The sequence below is a fragment of the Hemiscyllium ocellatum genome, chromosome 34 (assembly GCF_020745735.1).
Source record: "Hemiscyllium ocellatum isolate sHemOce1 chromosome 34, sHemOce1.pat.X.cur, whole genome shotgun sequence".
Lineage (NCBI taxonomy): Eukaryota > Metazoa > Chordata > Chondrichthyes > Orectolobiformes > Hemiscylliidae > Hemiscyllium > Hemiscyllium ocellatum.
In genome coordinates this window covers 36,030,351-36,054,464 of record NC_083434.1, presented here as the reverse complement: position 1 = coordinate 36,054,464, position 24,114 = coordinate 36,030,351, and the positions used below count along the sequence as shown (strand labels likewise).

The following is a 24,114-nucleotide window of genomic DNA, read 5'->3' as shown; positions in this document are numbered from 1 at the left end:
CACTAGAACCAATTACAATGAGTGAGGATTAGATAATATTTTTTATTAGATTCCCTACCGTGTGGAAACAGGACCTTCAGCCCAACCAGTCCCATACCAACCCTCCAAAGGGTAACCCACCCAGACCCATTTCCTTCTGACTAATGCACCTAACACTTTGGGCAATTTAGCATGGCCAATTCACCTAACCCGCACATCTTTGGAATGTGGGAGGAAACTGGAGCACCCAGAGGAAACCCACACTGACTCAGGGAGAATGTGCAAACTCCACACAGACAGTTACCCAAGGCTGGAATAGAATCTGGGACCCTGATGTTATGAGGCAGCAGTGCTAACCACTGAGTCACAATGGTACAATTTAAACTCTGGTTCAGTTATGTCTGTACATCCTTAAACTTTGGCTGATAATCACACATTGGAGCAACGGTCTAGAATGCATTACTGTCTGATATTCACTTCTAGCTTCACTTTGCAATTTTCCCTGTTACACAGAAGATGGTTAGTTCGTTAAAGTTTTCAAAATTTTTCAGTATTAAATTGTATTTCTCAGTATTTAACACAAAGTCTAACCTTCCTTGTAAATTCTGCCTGTTTTGTTTTAAACTTCTGAATGGCACTGTTACAACAATCAGAGGATGCTGTTTATTTGGATAATGATGCAGAAAAAGAAGAATACGTTTTAAATGACATTGGCTGCATTTACTATGGGAAGTTCACAGAAGTGGTCTCCAGAACTTGGTTTTTTGACCAGGTATTGTTATTATTTATCTTGTAGATAAAGTGTCTTGACTGTACTGAGCCATTCATAATAGACATCTCTGCTCTCCAGCATTGCCAAAAGTTCATTCATATTCTAGGAATGAGGCAAAGAATAGATCGTTGAACTGTTAAATATATTACAGAACAACCTTGATTATCCGAATGAGATCGGTGGGGAGTATTTTGTTTGGATAATTGATTGTTCGGATAACGTTTTTAAGGGAGCTTGAGATCTTGTTCTGATAATCCAAAATTCGGATAATTGATGTTCGGATAACTGAGGTTATTCTGAATTGGGTTTTAAGTCTTGCACGTAAAGCCAAGGTTAAATTACTACCCATCTCTGCTTACCCTGAGAAGTTGCTAGCTACTTTAGAGAGCAGTAAGAATCATGCAATGGTGTGGGATACCTTTTCAGACTTATCTTCCTGCAGTATCTATGATTACATTTCTTTGTGAGGCAAGAATGGTGAGGCAGAGGAGTTCAGGGAATTCGAGAACATCTGAGGCAGGTAAGTTACTAGAGAAGATTCTGAGAGATAATATACACATGCATTTGGAAAAACGGTGTTTGATTAGGAATAGTCAGCATGGCTTTGTGAGTGGGAGATCATGCCTCACAAATTTGTTAGAGTTCTTTGATGAAGTGAGTAGGAAGGTTGATGAGGGCAGGGCAGTAGACGTGTCTCATGGATTTCAGTAAGATCTTTGATAAGGTTCTACATGGTAGGCTGCTCTAGAAGGTTAGATCGCATGGAATCCAGGGCAAGCTAGCAAATTAGATACACAATTGGCTTGATGGCAGGAAGCAGAGGGTAAAAGTGGAAGGCTGCTTGTCCGACTGGAAGCCTGTTACTCGTGGAGTGCCTCAGGGTTCGGTGCTGGGCCCATTATTGTTTGTTATCTACATCAATGATTTGGATGAGAATGTACAAGGTATGATTAGTAAGTTTGCAGATGATACTAAAATAGGCAGTATCATGGATTGTGAGGAATGTTATCAGAAATTGCAGCAGGACCTTGATCAGCTGGGAGAGTGGGCCGAGAAATGGCAAACGGAGTTTAATATAGACAAGTGTGAGGCCTTGCATTTTGGAAAGTCACATCAAGGTAGGAGTTTCATGGTGAATGTTAGGCCCTTAAGGAGTGTAGTGGATCAGAGGGATTCTGGAGTTCAGGTTCACAGTTCTCTGAAAGTGGAGTCACAGATAGACAGGGCAATAAAAGCTTTTGGCACACTGGCCTTCATCAGTCAGGGCATTGAGGATAGAAGTTGGGAAGTTATATTGTACAGGATGTTAGTGAGACTGCACTTGGAGCATTGTGTTCAGTTTTTGGTCATCTTACTATAGGAAGGATGTTATTAAACTGGAGAGGGTGCAGAAGAAATTTACGAGGATGTCACCAGGACTCGAGGGTCTGAGTTACAGGGAAGGTTGGACAAGTTAGGACTTCTTTCTTTGGAGCATAGGAGACTGAGAAGGGACCTTATTGAGGGGTATAAGATCATGAAAGACATGGATAGAGTGAATATACTCAATCTTTTTCCCATGGTTGGGGAATCGAGGACTAGAGGGCATCGGTTTAGGGTTAGAGGGGAAAAAATAAAAGGGAACCTGAGGGGCAACTTTTGACACGGAGGGTGGTACGCATATGGAATGAGCTGCCAGCGGAAGTGGTTGAGGTGGAAACATTAACGACATTCAAAAGGCATTTGGATAAATAAATGGATAGGAAAGGATTAGAAGGAGATGGGCCAAGTGGGGGGAGCGTGGATATACGTTTTGCTCGGCATGGACCAGTTTGGGCCAAGGGGCCTGTCTTCGTGCTGTAGGTCTCTATGTCTCTGTAACTTGTGGCCTTGGAAATCAGAGCCATAATGAGCAACTTTGGAGCTGTTAAAATTGGGAATGTTCAAGCATCAGAATGAAAGAAACCTCTGAGATCCAAGAGGGTATGTGGGCTAGAGGATGGGACAGAAATTGGGAGGGGTGTAGTCATGGAAGAAAATGCAAAATAGATTGAAAGTTTTAAAATGAAGGCATTGCTAGATCTAGGACAAATGTTAGTAAGCAGTCAGTAAACAGGATGTGAGTCAAGAGTCAGCTATGACCCGCAGAGTTTTGAAGGAGGTTACATTTACAGAGGTTGCAAGATGATGAGTGGAGCATTGAAATAGTTCTGTTTTCGAAGTGATGAAGGCATGAATAAAGGGTTTGAGAGGCAGATAAGCTGAAGCAGGTACCAAGGTGGGCAATGTTCCGATTTGATTAAATAGAAAAGCAGTTAGTCATAGCAGAGAAACAGCAAAAATGCATAATTGGCAGATAATCAAGCTTTGTGTGATTCAAGAGCTGCTTTGATCTTTCAAATTAATTTCAGACTTTCACTTAGCATTTATGATGCTGGGCACTGTTTTACATAGTGCAGTTTAGTTCCAGGTGTAAATGTGGTTAGATTTGATGCCAAGTGATTGGTGTAAAACATTCCCGGGTTCGGTCCCTGTATCCTGCAATAGTTCATAGAGGTCCACCGCCTCACCTTGCTCTGTCCTTAATGTGAAATGGTGCCTTTAAGCAATTAAACCAATTGTGTTTCTCTAATAGAGGGGGATGCCCATTGTCTTTCATGAATAACTGTTTGATTTTAAACTTTATAACTAAATGTGTTCACTTATTGTTCAGTATTTGAAAGATCTCATTTATCGTACTGAACATTATGATTTTTATTTATGTTCAGGAGGTATTAATGAAACACAATATAATTAGTATGCTGACATAAGTGATTGCATCTTCACTTTATAATCTTCAGTTTGTCCCCTTAATTCCATCCAGTTTGAAAGAAAGATATTGGACACGTGCATTTACATACTGGACAGGGCACAGATGCCCTTGCAGACAAGAGGATGTCCAGTCAAAATCTCTCGAGTTGTATCTGCAATGGTGAGTTGATCTGACAACAGGACGATAGGAATAATACTCCAGAGTCATTTCAGGAGTTAACAGAAACAGGACTTTGATGCTGTACTGATAGGTTCTGTGCTGTTTGCTTAATCACAATTCACGCTTCAAGCTTCGACATAGAAGGGATATTTCCTCACGTGGGGCAGTCCAGAAGGGGAGGTCACAGTTTGAGGATAAGCAGTAGCAGATTTAGATGAGATGAGGAGGAATTACTTCCTTCAAAGGGTTGTGAGTCTGTAGAATTCATTCCTCCGGAGTGGATGCTGGGACATTGAATAAATTTAAGTATGATTAAGATGGATTTTTAATTGGTATTGAGTTGAAGGGTTATGGAGAATGGGCAGGAAAGTGGACTTGAGGCGGAGATCAGATCAGCGTGATTGTATCAAATAGCACAGCATGCTTGAGGGGCTGAATGGCCTATTCCTCCTAGATCGTATGTTCAAGTAAGCAAAATTTTGTCTCATTTAATTTTTGTTGGATTCTGGTATTGAAGAGGCTGCACCAGACTACTTTCATCTGATTCGTTTGTCCATTCTATGCCCATCAGATGCAGTTGTAAATGTTCCCAACTGAAACCTTTATGCGTAACTCTCTGTTTCTAGCTCTAATATATAACCTTTCATATTATAATATAAAATAAGAACTAAAGGTATGCAGCACTGTTGGGAGGATTGTGATAATGACTAGCTGAAGAAGGTTTGTATGGTGCTTAAATACTGGTGGGGACTGGTTGGGTTAACTGGTCAGTTCTGTGCTATACATAAATCGAACATTGACTATCAACTGAAACCCCAAAAAGAAACCAGTGTCGTCCCCTCAGGTGGCTGCAAAACATCCCATGGCAGAATTTATCCATTCCCTAATACTATTAAAGAAATATTTGGTAGGAGAGACTTGAGATTTGCTGAAGAAACACACATTCTACCAATGTTTTTCACTTGAACTCATCAAACAATTTGCAAGAATACCACTAAAGGAGGGTGCTGATTGATGGGCAAGTGAGCTGTGATTGGTGGAGATGTTGCTAATGATTGACAGTTAACTGCCAGGGTTTGTTTAGATTTCAAATGAGGCTGAGTAAGTCTGATTGGTGAAGGTATTGCAATGAGAAGTGAGCCAGTGACTGGCTGTCAGCTGTTGGGTGAGTGGAAACAGGCACCATGCTTTTTCTGTCTGCAAAACAAAAATATTAATACATGTAGCTTCCCTTATACATGTGTAGCACATTGCAAGCCTGATCGACAATTCAAGGTATGTTATTAGTGTAATTCACACACTCAGGCTGACCTAGCAAAAGTTGTCCAATTACTGAATGACAGCTAATGTTAGACATGGTGCTGCGGATTTTGCAAGTGTGGGTTTGTTGGTTATGGTTCATATTTGCTTGTTATAATCAATCGAAGGAATCTGCTGTTTGATACAGCTACCTTCACTTGTTGCTCAAACACTCGACATACCCCACCCTTCCAGGGTAATCTGAGAGAGACTAAGCACATCTCAAGTCCAAGAGTGACTGCATAAGGAGTTTTCATGATTTACTGTGAGAAATGGTCTGTTCAGTGCAGTCTTTTCCTTCAGGATATCTTTAATGAACCCTATTTCAGCATTAAGCTTTCAGGCAGTAGCAGCATGAGTGACATTCACCACGAACAGAATGCCCAAAAGACATTCCCTATCACACACATTTTGGTATATGAATTGTAGTGCTGTTGTGATGCCAGGTATGTAAGCCATATATCCCAAAGATTAATGGATCATTTTAAACAGCATATCAAGGTGTTGGCCATATCCAACCTGCCCATACTCACAGAAAACACAATGCAGTGTCCAGCATTAACTGTTTTTTTCCCCAAATGGATAAAGTTTGTTGGATAATCTTGAGTGTGTGAAGCATTACACTGATCGTCTATGTGTCCTTGTGTTATGGTCTGCATACAAAACAAAACTTTTCACTGTACTTAGGTATATGTGACAACAGTAAATCAAATCAATTGGATTATTTATCAAGCTTGCAGTGTGGCGTACTTGCATGCACTGGAAGCCACATGTGTAAGGCAACTATGATGGGATAGATGCACTGGAAATCAAGACAATCTGGATGCCACCCATTTTATGTATCAAGGTCCTTGAGCCTGTTGGAAAATCCAACACTGAGTTTGCAATGCATGAAGGAAATGTGCATAAGCCAATGGTGATAGAACAAAGAAAGTTTACAGCCCAGGAACAAGCCCTTTGGCCCTCCAAGCCTGAGCTGATCCAAATCCACTGTCTAAACTTGTCGCCCAATTCCTAAGCATCTGTATCCCTCTGCTCCCCACCTACTCATGCAGCTGTTCAGACACATCTTAAATTGATCTACTGTGCCTGCCCCTACTATCTCTGCTGGCAATACATTCCAGGCACCTACCACTCTCTGTGTAAAGTACTTGCTGCATGTCTCCCCTTTAAACTTTTCACCTCTCACCTTGAAAGCGTGATCTCTCATTATTAAATCCTTCATCCTGGGAAAAAAGCTTATCGCTATCTCCCCTGTCTATACCCTTCATGATTTTGTAAACCTCAATCAGGTCCCCCCTCAATCTCCTTTTTTCTAATGAAAACAATCCTAACCTACTCAACCTCTTCATAGCTAGCAGGCAACATCCTCGTAAACCTTCTCTGCACCCTCTCCAAAGCATCCACATCCTTTTGGTAATGTAGCGACCAGAACTGTACAAAGTATTCTAAATGTGGCCAAACCAATGTCTTGTACAATTTTAACATGACCTGCCAGCTCTTGTGCTCAATACCCCATCTGATGAAGGCAAGTGTACCATATGCCTTCCTGACCACTCGATCCACCTGTGCAGCAACCTTCAGGGCACACCTGGACCTGAACTCCTAGATCTCTCTGCTCATCAACTTTTCCCAAGGCTCTTCTGTTTACTGTATAATTCGCTCTAGAATTAGACTTCCCAAAATGCATCTCCTCACATTTGCCTGGATTGAACTCCATCTGCCACTTCTCCACCCAACTCTCCAGTCTATCTATATTCTCCTGTATTCTTTGACAGTCCCCTATTCTTTCTGCTACTCCACCAATCTTCGTGTCATCTGCAAACTTGCTGATCATACCAACAGTGCCCTCTTCCAGATTATTTATGTAGATCACAAACAACAGTAGCCCCAACACTGGTCCCTGTGGAACACCACTGGTCACCTTTCTCCATTTCGAGAAACTCCTTTCAACTACTACTCTCTGTCTCCTGTTGTTCAGCCCAGTTCTTTATCCATAGCATGCTGAGTCTGTAATACCATGCTCCTACCAGTTTTGTGACAATCCAGGGATAATAAAGATGATGAACAAGGCTCATTTGCAACAATGGAGAAGACCGAGAGTTACACACTTGTGAATGGTTGCATCATTTACTATTCAAAAACATCTGTCTCAAAAGTACAGCTTGGTTTCCTTGGTACCTTTCCAAAATGGGATGCGGGCTGTGAAATGATTTCATTGCTAGCAACGTTTATCCGTGAATCCAAACCCATGATTCATTGTCAGAAACTAGCACTGCACTTTATAAGGGGAAACTAATTGATCTTCTGGAGGTAAGATAGAAGATGTAAATACGGGGTAGGATCAGTGGAATAGAAAATATAAAAGGGATGAAATGAAAAGTCACTACCTGAATCAGTATCTGACATTGTTTTTGTGGAATTACGGGGGGAACTTAATGAAATCCAGCTGCTTTTTTTTTTGTTGATTCACTCCATCTCCTATGCTTCAACTCTCGTGACATCCTATCGTCCATTCCTTCACCCTAGAGTGTTTTATAAAGAAACAAAATTCACTGGATTGAGAAGTACTCGTTTAACCTGCACATGATCATAAAGTTTCTTTTCCCATTTCATGGAGAAACTTTCATTACTGACAGAAACTCTCATGTACCTCATGCCAGACAGTGAACCTGGGGACCAATGATTAATAACATTGACAGTACAGGTAGAACTGTTATTGTTTTGTAACTTCCAAGCTGTTGGCTTGGACTTTTATCAGCTGTACTAACTCCTTAGTGATACTTAATCACATTCTGAGAATTTTAAGGCAATCCCTGAATTGATGAGGAAAGTAATTTAGTTTGTCACAAACATCATTGATTGAAGAATAATTCCATTTTGAATCATTTGTTATGCCAGTCCTTTTCTTGAACCGCATCAGTTTGAAGTTTGATAAGTTACTATTTGAGTTTTGTTGAAAAAAAGACACATTTCCTGAAAGCCTTTGGTCTTGCACTCATCAGAACCACTCACAAGAGTACCAATTCAACATTTACACTGTGTTGGGGTGGGGGGGGGAGAGTGCTAATGAGTTGATAAATGGATTCTGATTGTTAGAGGCATTGCCATGCAGAATGCACCACATTATGATAATTGACATTTAACTATCGGAAGAAAGTGAGGACTGCAAATCCTGGAGATCAGAGTCGAGAATGCAGTACTGGAAAAGCACAGCAAGTTAGGCAGCATCCGAGGAGCTTCATCAGGAGTGGTGAAGAGCTTATGCCCGAAACATCGATTCTCCTGCTCTTCGGTTGCTGCCTGACCTACTGTGCTTTTCCAGTACTGCAATCTTGACAATTAACTCCCAGGCTTTGTTTAAATTCTAAACTGAACAGGTTAACTCTGGTCAGAGCATGGCCATGAGAAATGAAACATTTTGTTGAGTTGAAAGTGCATGTACATGTACTTTCTGTGCAATACCTGACGGAGCCTGTGCACTATAAGCTACATGAATCCATACTCGTTGAATCAAAAGACAACTGGAGGATGCTATTTGACAATAAACTGAAGCCATCACAATTGTGTTTGGCAGCAGGTAACTGCGATAATCCTTGCAAATCATTGGTACAATCATACTTAGAATACAGTGATGTTGAGATGCCGGAGTTGGACTGGGGTGGCCAAGGTCAAAAAGTGCACAACACCAGATTATAATCCAACAGGTTTATTTGAAACAGCAGGCTTTTGGAGCTCAGTTTTCTCCTAAAGTAGGATAGAGAGGGGTAAGACACAGTATTTATAGGCAAAAAGTTAACAATTTTAAAACCAGTTGCCCTTGTTGAATCCTTTAATCACTTAGGAGGAGTCTGCTGATTAAAATGCAAAATCCAGATTCCTTTCAAGTCTTTGTCCCTAGATAATTAAAGGTTTTATCAATGTACAAGAGGTGACATCGCAGGTTAGACAATGCACTTTGGGTGTGAGGTCCTGCTTCGAATCTGTTTATGTTTTAAGTTGAGGTCAGGTCTTTTTTGACAGAAAAGATTGTTGAATGAATTAAACCCCACCCAGTGTATGTGTGTGTACAGTATGTGTATATGACAGTAAGAGTATTGTAGCTCTAAACAGGACACCACAGACAGCAGCTAGAATGATGTTGGAGATAGAGGGATTTGACTGTGTGGTGTGGCTACATAAATTGGGCACATTTTCACTTAAAAGACAAAGTCAGGAGGTGATACGGTTTCAGTTTCTGGGATATAAAAGGACTTTATAATGCAGATCATGACAAACTATCTCAGTTTGTCGAGAATGTTAGAACCAGAGACATAATGTGAAGAGGAGTAATTCCAAAGTAATCTGCAGAAACAAGTTTTCAGTGGGAGAAGGGTTAATCAATGGATCAGACTCCCTCGGGTAGCAACGGAAGCATTTACCATCAATTCATCCAAATAAGATTGATTTCTTTCAGAAATTAGCATTTCACAAGTGACTGTAAAGTCGCTGCAGTCTTACCAGATCATGGAGCTGCTTTCTCATTAGAACGCCAACTTGAGGTGGTTTAATCTGAGAGCCACCATACCTTAGACAACTGAAGAGGTTGAAAAGGCAAATCCTTCTGGATAACCTCAGCCATTGCGGGCATCGAACTCGCAAAGTTGGTCATCATTCTGTATCCGAGAACAGCTGTCCAGCCAACTAAGCTACAACAACCCCTCCAAGTAAGCTGACATGTGACATGGGCATGTGATATGTTTGAGAGAAAGAAGTAGTGTTGGACCAATATGGATCACAAAACTGTCCATTGGTGTGGGCTTCACTTCACCTACCTCATTAGCTCACTGAAGAGAAGACAATCTCAGAGACGTAATTTATGCACTGATTTTTTTTTAGTACCGCTGGATTAACCAAAATTTGTCATTTTAATCCTTGTCCTTTCTAATCCTGTTTTCCTTAACTTCCTGAGTTCTTGTTTATACAGATTGACAAGCAAAGGAATTCTCCTGCCATTTGTCCGTTTTGTTAATGAACCCTATCTTTGATTTCATCTTCAAGTGTTTAGCTTTATTTCAAAGATTTAGAACCTGACAAACCTTCAGCCTTCCTCAGTAAGAGATGACACTAGAAAAAGAAAGGACTAAATCGCAAAATACCTTGCTGTCTCAGGCTTAAGAGAGGAAAAGCAATCATAATTTAAATTCACTACTACTCCCTCTTTGTCCATGAGAGTCACCACAGAAATGGATTTGACTGTGATGCTCTCGTGGTTGAATAACTTGCCATCACTTACTGTTTAGAGACCCACAGGAAAAATGGTCAATCAGACATTCAATAAATGTACTGCTAAAGGGTCTTGGATAGAGAAAGGGGAGGGATTCTAAATTTAAAAGGGGACCAGGTGATAGGGTTATGGCTGTGGTACCAGATATAAATCCTTTTCTCAAGCATGGAAGATATTGGACTCATTCATGCCATGTTAAGGCAAGGCAACAAATTCTCTCGCCCACTTGAAGCAGCACCCACCTTTTAGTTGTGAATATGATGAGCCCAGGATGTGGACTGATAGATCACCGGAAATTTGCTCCCCAGATTTCTTTACTTCAATGAACATGGGTACACTATAATACCTACAATACCATCCGTTTTTAAGTTTACATGAGAACAGCAGAATGAGGGAGTTCAAAATAAAGAACACAACATGCATTTCCCTGATTGGAGTTGTCAAGAATATGTTTGGGAGTTCAGTTTTGTTCTATTCCAGTTTTAGGAAGAAATGTTTTTGGCTGATAGAATTTAGTAAGTGCAACTGTTAAGATCTCAGCTTGTGAAAACATTGTGTGATTGATGATGGCGGGTGTTTGAACAGTGCTGCACAGCACCATTGTATCCACAATTATCCACAGAGTTTCAACAATGAGATTATAACTGAACATCAAAACCTGTGGAAATCCGTTCAAGTGAATTCAAACCAGGGAGGATCTGAAATGATTGTTATGAACATATGTTAAATCATCCAAAATTAAAATAACCATTCATCATACAGATTTTTGTGTTGCACAATGTCTTTGTTTACCATCTTCCAATCCACAGCATGGTAATGTTACAATACTTCATTGATAATATGATTTCATCAATTTGAAAAGCAAACTTCAAAGTGATAAGTAATTGGAGAACATAACTTTTGAAACTGTTTCTGAACAATGTCTTTACAGTAATTTAATTTAAATATATCCTGTGAAAAATAAACTACTCTCTTTGACCAACCAATGTTTCCGCCCCCGCCCCCCCAATCCAGATAAATTCAAAAGATGATGGTGGTGTCCTTGTTGGATGCTGGGATGGGGAGTACACAAATGGAATATCCCCCACAGCCTGGAATAGCAGCAGAGAAATTTTACAGCAGTATGCCGAGACAGGGCTGCCAGTTTGTTATGGACAATGCTGGGTCTTTGCTGCTGTACTGAACACAGGTGAGAACTTCTGTCTCCTACCAAGTTGGATATGAACATAGTTTGAGGCCTGCATTTTATATAATCATAGCTGGGTATTTGTATGCTTTGGCATATACACACACACACACACACACACACACACACAGTCTGTGTGTCTCTCTGTGCCCACGCTGTTACGCATATGCACACACATACAGATACACATATACACATACGTGTGCACGGACACACGCGGACACACACACAGGGAGGCATTTAATGGAATCAGCCAAGGTCTATTCCCATTGGCTGAAGAGTTGACAAGAATCTTGCATTGCCCCCTTCCAATAAGGCCTGCTGAATTAAAGTGGCAAGCCCCCCTGCTGGGATCAAGGTCCATGGCAGCAGAAACCACATCCCTGTGAATGGCTATCAGTCAGAGGGCAACAGCTCTCATTGCAACTAACACCATCAAGGAAGCAACGCTGCCCCCTGGGAGATCACTGAGGGATTCAGATTCCACGTGAGTGATGATGGGGTCAGTATTGTGAGCTAGGGATTGCGCAGGGGGAGACCATTGATTTGGCAATAAGGGGTTCACTGTTGCCACATAACCCTTTCCCAATGTTGGCTCCCTACAATCGGGCACTGACTGCCTTTGTTGGAGAGACAGCCACTCTCCAAAATGAAACCTGAATGATTGCCTAAATAGGGTTTGCTTTTCAGGCCTTCCACATTGTGACTACCCTGCCTGTCACTGGGTAAATATCAGAGAAATGGCTGGACAAGACCTGAAGAGAGCATCAATCATTGAACAGGAAGACAATCTGCAAGCCTTTTCAAAGTGGTCTACACTGAGGCAGGGGGTGGGGCTCCCACCACTCCCCCCTCCCCCCGCCCCCTAACAACCTCCACCAAAGCCAACATGGGGGAGGTTATTCCGATCTGCACAAATGTATCACGCTTGTGCAGTCACATCAAGTGTCTCTGTCTCTTCCACTCACAAACACAAATACAGTCACAATAACAAAAATGCATCCACTAAAATGCAGTTGTACTATTTGGCTTTGTAAGGGTTAGTATGTGACACTGTGTAAAAAGCACCTCCCATAGCAAGGAGGACACATGGCTAAGAGATGTGGGGAGAATGATCAAATGGTGTAAGACCTTATCATGAGTGCTGTTAGGCAGAGAGTTGCAGGATTTGGCTTACTGATGCTGAAGGATTGGTGATTTATTCCTAAATCAGCTTGGGAAATGTTCAGGAGGGTGTATGTCAGGGAATAATTTTTACTTTGGCAGTTCTGAGTAATGAGAAAAACATTCTGTTCTATAGGTCTGTGAGACTACATGGTCTCTGACCTGGATCACAGATAATGTTCCCTCTAATCTGTTTAAATTCCCAGTTGCTGTAAAGCTGTGCACAAAGTGTGCAGAGGGCAAATAGGCTGCAGTAAAGTTCCCTTTAAGATATACACTAGCACATTACTCTTACAGGGTCTGATCAGTGTACAGGAAAGACAAGTTAGGGTCAGCATTGGACACAGTGACAATACTAGAGAATGGATTTGATGGAGGTGCCCACAGGTTTGTATCTGCTGGCTGGAAAGGTGCTCTGCCTTGTCTCTTTCAGAGCAGGCCCTGCCAAATTAAATACAAATCATATACTTGGAAAAACTTGGGCTTGTCCAAGACCAGTGACCCAGATATCTTGCAGCGCCAATGGGGGATGGGGGCTCCTGCCTGTATATTGTTTCCCACCCCCACCCCCGCACCGAGGCTGGGTATCATCACTGGGTCCCAGTTGAGGGATGGTGGGCTGGTGGATCATGGCGGTGAAGGTGAGGGTGGGGTTGGGAGTTACTGGGGAGGAGTGTCGTCTACAGGGATGGAACATGGTGGCTGTCAGTAGTCATTTCCCTTGCCGTTGCTGGTTTCCATAGTCAGGAACTAAGATGTTTCCACACTGTAAGTAATCTAATCTAATCTAATGCCTTTGAATGGAGGACTCTCCAACTTTGTCAGAAATGAAGAACAATCTCCACAGGGTCTCCTTGTTGTGTTCCCCATGGCATGCCCTTCCACCTGCCACTGGGGGACATGATTGAATGAGGTCCTTTATATGTTTATATTGATTGGGGTGAAGGGGGGAAGGTACCCTTCAACTGGATTGTATGGCACCCAGCGCTGAAGGAAAGGTATTAAATTCATACTAGAAATTGTTTCTGGGAACTTGGTATGTATTCTCAGAATTGTTACGAAGATTGTAAGTTGGACTAAATTCATAGGGATGAGCAAACAGCATTTCTTTAAATTCTTGATATAGATATTTCTAATCGGCCTGTTCAGAGATGTTATGACACACCTTTGGAGTACATGGAACTTGAACTCCTCTCTAGAAGTAGGGACACTACCATTATACCACAAGAGCCCCTTAAATTCCAGATTTATATTAGATTTGGATTTCAACAGCTGCCATGGTGAATTTGAACCCATTTGCCCAGAACATTAATCTGGGGCATTGGATTCTGAGCAAAGTGTTGACCCCTCTACACCACTACCTTCTTTCTAAATTCATGATCTTGGATATTTTTGATCACCCTGTTCAGAAATGTTATTACATGTATCTGCAGCAGATGGGACTTGAACCTTGGCCTCCTGGCTCTGAGCTAGGGACACTACCATTGTATCACAAGTACCATCAAAATTTCTGATTCTGTTCCTGGTTTAGAGTTGTATTGATCAGATAACCAAAGTGCTAAAAGGTCAGAGAGTTTTCATTCACAGATAGCCCTTACATCCTTCTGGTAAAAATTGAACATATTATGTTCTTTCCATTCGGACCAGTTCTTCGCTGCTTGGGGATACCAGGAAGAGTGATAACAAACTTCTCCTCAGCACATGACAATGATGCTAATTTAACCACTGATATCATTCTTGATGAAAATGGAAAGAAAGATACAAACTTGACTAAGGATTCAATCTGGTGAGAACCATTAACCGTGTACTTTACCATGTTAATTCTGTTAAATTCAGAAATGACATCACTTACATATAGTACTTCTTCTTTTCCTATCAGACAGAGGTCATTTGACCTACTCTTTTTGCTTGCTTAATCTCAATTTCACCATTGTCTGTGCATTCCCTTGTTCTGGAAAACAGGGTGGTGACATAAGACTGGCATAAATAGTGGGGCAATGTTGTTGAATGGTCTACTCTTGCTCCTATTTATGATGACCTGATGTCTCTAACTTTGTTGATGGTCTTTTTAAATGTCTCACCGCTATTGTCTTACTTCTGACTATATTTTCCCAGTCAGCTTCAGTCAGCTCTGTCTACATAACCTTAATATTACTTTTTCAGTATAAGGCACTCATTTTAGACTCAGTTTTCTCAGTCTTAAACTTAATGTAAAATTGTATAATGTTATGATTGTGCTCACCTAGATAACCTTTTACTATATAGTAATTAATTAATCTTGTCTCGTTACACATTGCCATGTCTAAAATGACCGGTTCTTTGGTTGGTTCCAGAACATACAGTTGTTCCTGTGTTGAATATACTTAATGAACATGACATTCAGGCTACCTTTGCCACTTTGATATGTGCAATCCACATGAAGGCTGAAACTGAACATGATTATTGTGCTATCTTTCTTCTAAGGACCCACTTTAGCTTGATTTATATATAATCTTACAGTATAGCTAAAGTTAAGGAGTCTAAAAACTATTCACATTAGTATTTTTGTTTCTTTCCTCCTCCATTCAAACTGATTCCACATTGTAATCTTTTGATAATGTCTCATCGCTGTTTCACCATCCTTTACTAACAGAGCTAATCCATTTCCTTTTCTGTCTCCTCATCTTTTGGAAATGCCAAGAACTCTTGAATGTTTACGTCTCAGTCCTGATCACTTTGTGACCGTACAGATTATTATATCATAATAATTTATATCCTGAAATCATGAGGATTTCAGTTCACCTATCTTGTTAAAAATGCTGTGAGCATCCAAATAAAATGCTTTTAATTCTGCCTTTTTATCTTTTTGGTCTACTCTGATCTTTGCTGATGCGCTGTTATGTTTTATGCTCTAGTCCTTTTTGTCTCATTGGTTATCATTATCCATCTAGCTACCCTGCAGTATTGCCTTGTACTTTCTTCTTAAATTTCTAAATCTCCCTTGAACACAACTCTGCTGCTCTCTATTTAGTTTAAAGCCCTCCATACAGCCCTAGTTATATGATTCAAGCATGGATCCCAACGTAGTTCAGATGAGGACTGACCAAAACAGTTTCCTCTTCCCCCAGTCCTGGTGCCAATCCTCATGAATTGAAACCTATTTCTCTCACACTAATCACTAAGCCATGCCTTCAACTCCAATCTTATTTACTGTGTGCCAATTTGCTCCTGGTTCAGTTAGAAATCTAGGTTTTGTCTTTGAATTGAGCATCTAGGTATTCAGACTGTATTGGCAGAACTGCTGTCCTAGTCTTAGCTATGTTTATAGTACGCACGTGGACCATGACAACTGCATCCTTCCTCCCGTACTCCCAATTCCTCTGAGGAGCGATCATAAGTCCTGGCACTGGGCAGGCAATACTACTTCTGGGATTCATGATCTCAGCGGCAGGGAACTGTATTTATCTCCTAAATGTAATGGACCTTGCTGCTACCTTTCTTTTCCATACCTAAATTAATTGGCTCCTGCATCATGTTGCTGTGATCCATTCGTTCATTTTTCCTGGAGTTCTACTCTCATGCACGCAAGCTGCATTAACATTGAACTCTTTGGCAAAGGTGAAGGCTATTTTCTTGCTACTTTGTAGAACCCTTTTGCTGCTTTCCTTGCAGTCACACCCTCCTGTTCCTGACCACCAACGTAATTTGGTCTCGCCATATAAGACCATAAGACATAGGAGTGGAAGTAAGGCCATTCGGCCCATCGAGTCCACTCCACCATTCAATCATGGCTGATGGGCATTTCAACTCCACTTACCAGCGTTCTCCCCATAGCCCTTAATTCCTTGTGACATCAAGAATCTATCAATCTCTGCCTTGAAGACATTTAGCATCCTGGTCTCCACTGCACTCCGTGGCAATGAATTCCACAGGCCCACCACCCTCTGGCTGAAGAAATGTCTCCGCATTTCTGTTCTGAATTGACCCCCTCTAATTCTAAGGCTGTGTCCACGGGTGCATGTCTCCTCGCCTAATGGAAACAATTTCCTAGCGTCCACCCTTTCCAAGCCATGTATTATCTTGTACGTCTCTATTAAGTCTCCCCTTAATCTTCTAAACTCCAATGAATACAATCCCAGTGTATGAGTGTGTCTTCCTTCTAGAACAAAGTGTCCAGTAACACTCATTCTGTTGTATCAAAGTATCAGAAATTCAGAATCCAGCTCATCAAGGCAAAGCTGAAGTTTCTTCAGCTGTAAATTCTCATTTCAGATGTAGTTGCTGAAGATCACACAGGAGTCCAACGGCTCCCACATACTACGGCTGCAACACACCACCTACCCAGTGACATGTGATGCAAGTTAGATACACATTTCAGATAGTGACATTTATAGTACAATGTGTGAGTAATTTGTGATCAGCCATCTAATAAGCAGAGCCTGTTTGGCATGAATGGTTGATGTTGATTCTATAGGGTCAAAGTTTAACTGGCTAGAAAGTGGGCATGGGTTTGATTAGCCAATAGGTTGTGTCAAGTCAGGTCATGAACTCGATATGACCCTTCCCCTTTCCTAGTTTGATTCGGGAGGTATTCTGGCAAGAAAAGAAATCTGTAGCTGGCATCAAAGCTTTTATAATCTGGAAAGAGGTAGATACATTTGAATGTATTCTGTTACCCAGTTGTACATTGTACCATTTATCATTTAAAATTTTACATTGATTACTCAAATTTATTTCTGAATAATTGAAAGCGTGGCTACACAGGGACACTTAGATATTCAAAAAACACTCCAGCTAATGTAGTATAGATTATGACACTACTGTTGCATTGAAAACAAAGACGGAATTGATTTAATTGGACAGTATTTATATTATTCCAAGCTGTGTGCCACATTTTTGAATCTGGATATTGGAGTTGAAAGAAAATGTTTCAGATCTCAACTCGTTTTCATGTTGACATTGTTGGCAAACTTCCCATCATTTCTCTCAGTAAAATTGTAGCATTTATAATTTTCAGTTTGTGACTTTGAGCAGTTCTGAACAAGATGCTGTTAGATGCGATTTGACCATTCCTTTCCAATTCTGCTTTCAAATATTAACGTGGCAGAAAATGGCAGGAAAATACCCATGTTTGGTTCCTACATTATATTTTACACTTGCAAAGTTTACCAATGTTGTTATCTTGTTGGTCACCATAACTAGGAACTACCACTGCTGGAATGAATGTTGGATGGCCAGAATTGATCTACCACCAGAATATAGTGGATGGCAAGTTATAGATGCAACACCTCAGGAAACAAGTGAAGGTGGGTCACTACAGGATTTTGTCTCTTGAACTATGTCTTTCTGATGTTGATATCTACAATAAAAACATACCTAACCCTGATTCCCAGTGAACTGTGAGAGACCCATATCCTTGAGAAATATGAAACACAAACATATATCTGTGGCACTTCATGACAATTTGGGTATCACTGTAATGGTTATTGCTTCTAACATGTCCTCAAGGGAGAACAGAGGACATTGGAGAGACCGATCTAATTTTATTCAACAATTTGTAGGCAAGCATTGAATTTTCTGGGTTTTTTTTGACAGTGACAATCTAAAACCCAGTAATGGTGATGAAAATAATTTGGTTTTTGTGTATATAAGAGGGTGGAGTGTTCATCACATTAGTAAAATCTGGACAATCTGAATTTCCTAGCCTTGTCATTGTTGCTGAATCTGGGTTGGGGATTCTGTGTCTGTTGTAACATCACCTCACAGGCTGTTTCCTATCACTGGACCGTCAATGGCATTTGGGGGTTGAGGGAAGACAGCCTTTGCTAGACTTCCTGCTGTCTATCTGTTGAACACAGATAGGATTTCAGAATCCTAAAGCACTGAATAAGCCAATTCAGCCCATTGTGCTACCAGTGAGGATGCAGGGGCCTGCCAGTTAGTCATTGATGGAGGGAACCATGAAGCCTGTAGATTCAGGCTGGGGTGGAAAGTGACTGAACAGCCCAGCTCCCATTCGTGGCTGATTACACTGGAGCCAGAAATATGGTCAAGCTGATGGAATAACCTCCATAGTGGACTGGAGTATGCATCATTCCAGAACAACAAATGCCAGGCCAAGGAAGCCGGATATCTCCTGGATGCCAAGGAGTAATCTCCACATAGTAATATCCAGAATATACTAGGTTGGAATTAGGCTACACATAAAACATCTTGCATTGGTTCCCCTCGTGTTTCTCTGAGGAAATATTGTCTCCACAGTTTTCTCTATTAACCCAGAATGTTGACATTATTTTAATTCAAACACAGTAGGTGACTGTTCCTCAACTCAAGACTGATGCCTGCTCAGGTTCATGGTTTCATCTGTGGGTCATCATGTGACTGGATGCGTTAAATCTTGATGCACAGATTTTGGGCAGATAGGGCAGGGTATCCCAGTAAATAATGGGTCCTAGAGTGTTTCCTTCTCTGCTGCAAAGCTGCCACATTGTGGGGATGTGACTGAAAAAGTGATACAGTTTGATGGACATGCTGACACCCTTACTGAGGGACTGACTGAGGACGGTGACGTCAGTTTGGAGTCGTAATAGCTCAGATGATAGGCTTGCAGTTTTTCTTCCTGGACAGTCCGACTTGAGATTATCCAGGAACATTTGAATATTTCCAGGTGCAATATTTAAAGGTTTATTTCTTCGACCACAAATGTGGTAATACCTCAGGGAGAAAACGGGAGGGCATATTCAGTGACCTTTTGGGTAGTTCCCTCCCTGTATGGTGGTGAGCAGAAGAGTATCTTGAAAATGACTTCGGAGTTTCAGAGGCTGCTGCCCTCTGTCCCAGCACAGATAGTCAAAGACTTTCCTGCTTTTGTCTGACACTTGAGTGTAGATCATCATTACAGACTCCCAGGTGCACAGCCCTGACCCACTTCCCATTGCCCATCAATAGCAGACCTGGCTGACTTTTGCACTCGGTATTGTTTAATGTGGGGACCCAGGGGTGTGCTCTTTATGGGTGGTATCTGCACAGGCTAGTGGTCAGACTTTGGTGTTGTGTTGAGACACGATAAACAGGGCCACCTAGAATCAAAGAATCCCTACAGTGTGGAAACAGGCCATTTGGTCCAACAAGTCCACACCAACCCTCCGAAGAGTAACCCACCCAGACTCATTCCCCTTAACCCATTACGCGACATGTACTCCTGATTAATGCACCTAGTCTGCACACTATGGACAATTTAAATAGGCCAGTTGACCTAACAAGCACATCTTTGGACCATGGGAGGAAACCGGAGCACCCGGAGGAAATGCACACATACACTGGGAGAACATGCAAACTCCATACAGACAGGAGGTTGGAATCGAAACCAGGTCCCTGGTTGTGAGACAGCAGTGCTAACCACTGAGCCACCCTATCATAATCCTCTGCCTTCACAGACAGCGAAGTGGCTAAATCTTCCTCTTGCCTGTTATGCCTCTGAGGACCTTATGGACCAGGGTCTGATTGGCATCACCCCCTCAGGCCTTGCTACCCTGGATGGGCCCAAAAGGAGCAACAAGGTGCTGAGTGCGCCCCTCGAAGGGTCTTCGCAGCACACAAAGTCCCCATGACATGAAGTTGACCTATCAAAGCAGCCCCCAATCAAACACATGGCTGCTTACATGGAATTCATTGGCATCAAGAAAAGGGAACAGCTGGTAACAAAACTGAAAAGAAATGAAAGTGCCAAAAATCAGAAATGAAAAGAGAAAATGTGGTCAAAAATAGCGCAGATTATTCAGCACCTCTGCAAGGAAGAAAGATTGGGCTGTTTCAGGCGTGTATTTTGCAACAGAAGCAACGATGGAAGAGTAAGTGGATTTTGGTAAGGCTGGAAAAAGAGAAAAGATTGGGAAAGAACCTGGACATTGATTTCGGAAAAGGGCTGGGGAAATGTGCTTCTGGTATAAAAGATGATGCATAGAATCATTTTGGAGAAATAGCAGTCAACTGTTAAGCCAGATGCATTATTAGATTAGATTAGATTACTTACAGTGTGGAAACAGGCCCTTCGGCCCAACAAGTCCACACCGGCCCGCCGAAGCGCAACCCACCCGTTCCCCAAATTTACCCCTTATCTAACACTATGGGCAATTTAGCATGTCCAATTCATCTGACCTGCACATCTTTGGACTGTGGGAGGAAACAGGAGTACCCGGAGGAAACCCACGCAGACAAGGGGAGAACGTGCAAACTCCACACAGTCAGTCACCTGAGTCGGGAATTGAACCCAGGTCTCTGGTGCTGTGAGGCAGCAGTGCTAACCACTGTGCCACCGTGCCGCCATTCTTTCCTATATTCATTGTAATAATTTATCACTGCTTTATTTTTACATATTTTCTACGGAGATGTTTATGGGGAAATGGCATGAGCAAAAATTGCCAAAACCCTCCCAGTTTTTTGGATTGAATAACTGGACAACCCTTTTAGTTGCTTTCTGTTCCGTTTCCGCCAGTTTCCTCATTTATTGTATTTTTTTTTGTCTGAAATTCACAGAGTATGGGTGTTATTGGAAAGGCCAGAATTTATTGCTTACCTTTTGTTCCCTCTGGGAACGTGGTAGTGAACTGTTTTGAATCCAACTGAGTGGCTTGATGAGCTGTTTCAGAGGATCACACTGTGGGTCAGAAGTCACATCTAGACTAGACTGGAGAAAAATTGCCTGATATATTGCCCAAAAGGAAAAGCATGGACCATTTGGGTATTTATGACAACTCACCGTTTCATAGTAACCACTTATGTTGCTGGCTACAAAACTCCAGATTTATTTAATTGATTGAATTTAAGTTCCTCAGTTGTCGAGAGTGAGATTTATAATCATATCTCCAGATTGTTAGCTGAGTCCTGAGCTACTAGTTCAGGAACACAACAATTATTTTGTACCCTATCCCCTCCCCTAGGTTGTTAATGCCCTGACATAGTACTAAACTGAGTGTTGTGTTTGAATTTCATATATCATAATTATTTGTGTACAGAACGGTGACAATTCCTTTTTAATGTTGGTGATTGCACTCATAGATAAAGCCATCTTTTATCATTCCGATTTGTTTTCTGCACGTTAGTCCTTTAAACATTTGCTATAGATTTGTGAGCCAGGGATCTTGATGTTTATTTGCAGTACTGTTTGCAAGGCTGTCATGTCACAGATTTATTAATGTTACTGTATACTTTACGCACACACACACAGACACAGACTACACTGACTGCATTACACAAGAGAATGACTACCGGAATATCATAAGTCATGATGTCATGTAAACATAGCGGCCTAAGTGCTCTGGAATCTGTACCATACATCCCGTCAACTCCAACTCTTTCCAGAAACAAAGGTCTCCCTGGTTCATTTACCTCCTTCACCACATTCTCCATCCCCAAGCCGCTGGTGCCTTCTGACATTTATATGACAGTACAATCATTGGTAAAACAACTGTGGTCTATCTTCTTCTGATCATCTGTCTTGTGTTTGCTTAACTGAATATCATCAATATGTGATGATCTGAATGCTAAGCTTATTGTAAATAGCAAGGTTTAGAGCAGGATATTCGAAAATAGCATATTTTATTATGAGAGTGTGCATTTAATTCTGGCTTAATGCGATTGGTTTTCCATCTCTAACATTGGACCGCATTATATCTCAGAGTTATTGTGGAAGCCATTCAGCCCATCAAGTCTCAATCAGCTCTCTTTAGAACAATCTAATCAGTTTCATTCCCATAGTCTGACCCTGGAGTTTATTTCCTTCAATTGCCTTTTAAGATTGTCATCGTCTCTGCTTCCATCACCCGTGTAGGCAACAAGTCCAGATCTATTTCATTCCATTCACATCCTCCCACATACCCTCTCCAAAATCTTAAATCTGTGCTCCTCACTGGTCTTTATACCATTGGCTAATGGAAAGAGCTTTTCTTTGTTTACCTTACCCAAACCTGCCCATGAAGCCATAAGAAATAGGAATGAGAGAAGGCCATTTGGCCCCTCGAACCTGCTGCACCATTCAGTCTGACACTCCTCACGTCCACTTTCCTGATAATCCATGATTCCTCTCATGATCAAGAATCTATCTATTGCAACGGTAAAATATACACAAGGACTCTGCCCCCGTAGCTCTGCATGGCAAGGAGCTCCGAACACACACACACACACACACACAATCCTCTGAGAGAAGAAATTCCTCCTCATCTCAGTCTTAAGTTGGCTCCTCTTTACTCTAAGACAATGCCCTCTGGTCCTAGACTCTCCCATGAGGAGAAACATCCTCTCTGCAATTAACCTATCAAGCCCCTTTAGAATCCGAAATGTCTCAATGAGATCACCTCTCATTCTTCTAAATTCCAGTGAGTAGAGTCCCAGCCTGTTTAGTCTTTGCTCATAGAACAATCCCTCCGTACCAGGGATCATTCGAGTGAATCTCTGGTGCACATAGATCAAGAGTCTACTGAACCTCCTTTACTCCAAGTTTAATTGATGTCACATTGCAACTTTTTCTATTTCTTCTCTCCAGTAGGTTTTGTGATGTTTTGATAATTTATTTTCCTTTCCTTAGGCATGTTTAGGTGTGGACCAGCTTCTGTTAATGCCATAAAGCATGGACAGGTTTACTTGCCATACGATGTTCCTTTCATTTACGCGGAGGTATGTAGCAACTTGACAGTATGTAGCAGTCCTCAAGACTTTTATAGCAATAAACAAATCCCAGCAAAGCAGTTTTGTTCCTGAAGATTTACTTTATGACATGATGCAGAGATGTGAATTTGTTCCTCATTCAAGACAATGTTTTCTTTCGAAATATTTGTTCCTGGAGTGTAAGCCATGCTAGCTAGGGCAGCATTTATTACCCAAAGGGCAATTATGAGTCAACCAAATTTCTGTGTGCCTGGAGTCACATGTAGGCCAGACTGTGGGCAACTTTGGCAGATTTCCTTCCCAAATGGGTTTTTACAGAAATCAGCCATGGTTACATGGTAGCCATTAGTCTACCCTTTCCATTCCAGATTTTTATTGTATTCAGATTTCACCATCAGCCACCATGAGATTTGAACTCATGTCCTTAAAACATTCCTGATGAAGGGCTTGTGCCCGAAACGTCGATTTTCCTGCTCCTTGGATGCTGCCTGACCTGCTGTGCTTTTCTAGCACCACTCTGATCTAAACTCTGGTTTCCAGCATCTGCAGTCCTCACGCTTGCCTCCCTAAAACATTAGCCTAGTGCAATGGATTATTAGTCCAGCACTACATCACCAGCTCTGCTTGATAACTTGAATGTGTTTTCTATTCCTTTCACTCTCTTTCTCTTTCTTTCTTCAATTAAAACACAAACCTTCCTTTTCAGAGCTGTGACTATTGCCATATCTGACTAATCCCCCACCCCCTGCTAATGCTTCATGAGTGGACATTCGCTTGTGTTTCTTGTCAACCTTTTTGGCCTTCCTGAAACAAATTACTGCAGAAACTGGCAATGGAACCAGAAAATGCAGGAGATA

General features: G+C 41.5%; 1 protein-coding gene across 2 annotated transcripts in view; it reads left to right on the top strand.

Moving 5' to 3' along the window:
* The window catches only part of LOC132832360 (coagulation factor XIII A chain-like), a 111,058-nt gene that overhangs the window by 54,222 nt on the left and 32,722 nt on the right, over positions 1 to 24,114 (top strand). For both annotated transcript variants that reach the window (XM_060850311.1, XM_060850310.1), the window contains exons 6-11: positions 633 to 751; positions 3,594 to 3,701; positions 11,281 to 11,455; positions 14,264 to 14,402; positions 17,798 to 17,901; positions 23,178 to 23,266. In XM_060850311.1, coding sequence (XP_060706294.1) covers positions 633 to 751; positions 3,594 to 3,701; positions 11,281 to 11,455; positions 14,264 to 14,402; positions 17,798 to 17,901; positions 23,178 to 23,266 — 734 coding nt within the window. The remainder of the gene's footprint in view (positions 1 to 632; positions 752 to 3,593; positions 3,702 to 11,280; positions 11,456 to 14,263; positions 14,403 to 17,797; positions 17,902 to 23,177; positions 23,267 to 24,114) is intronic.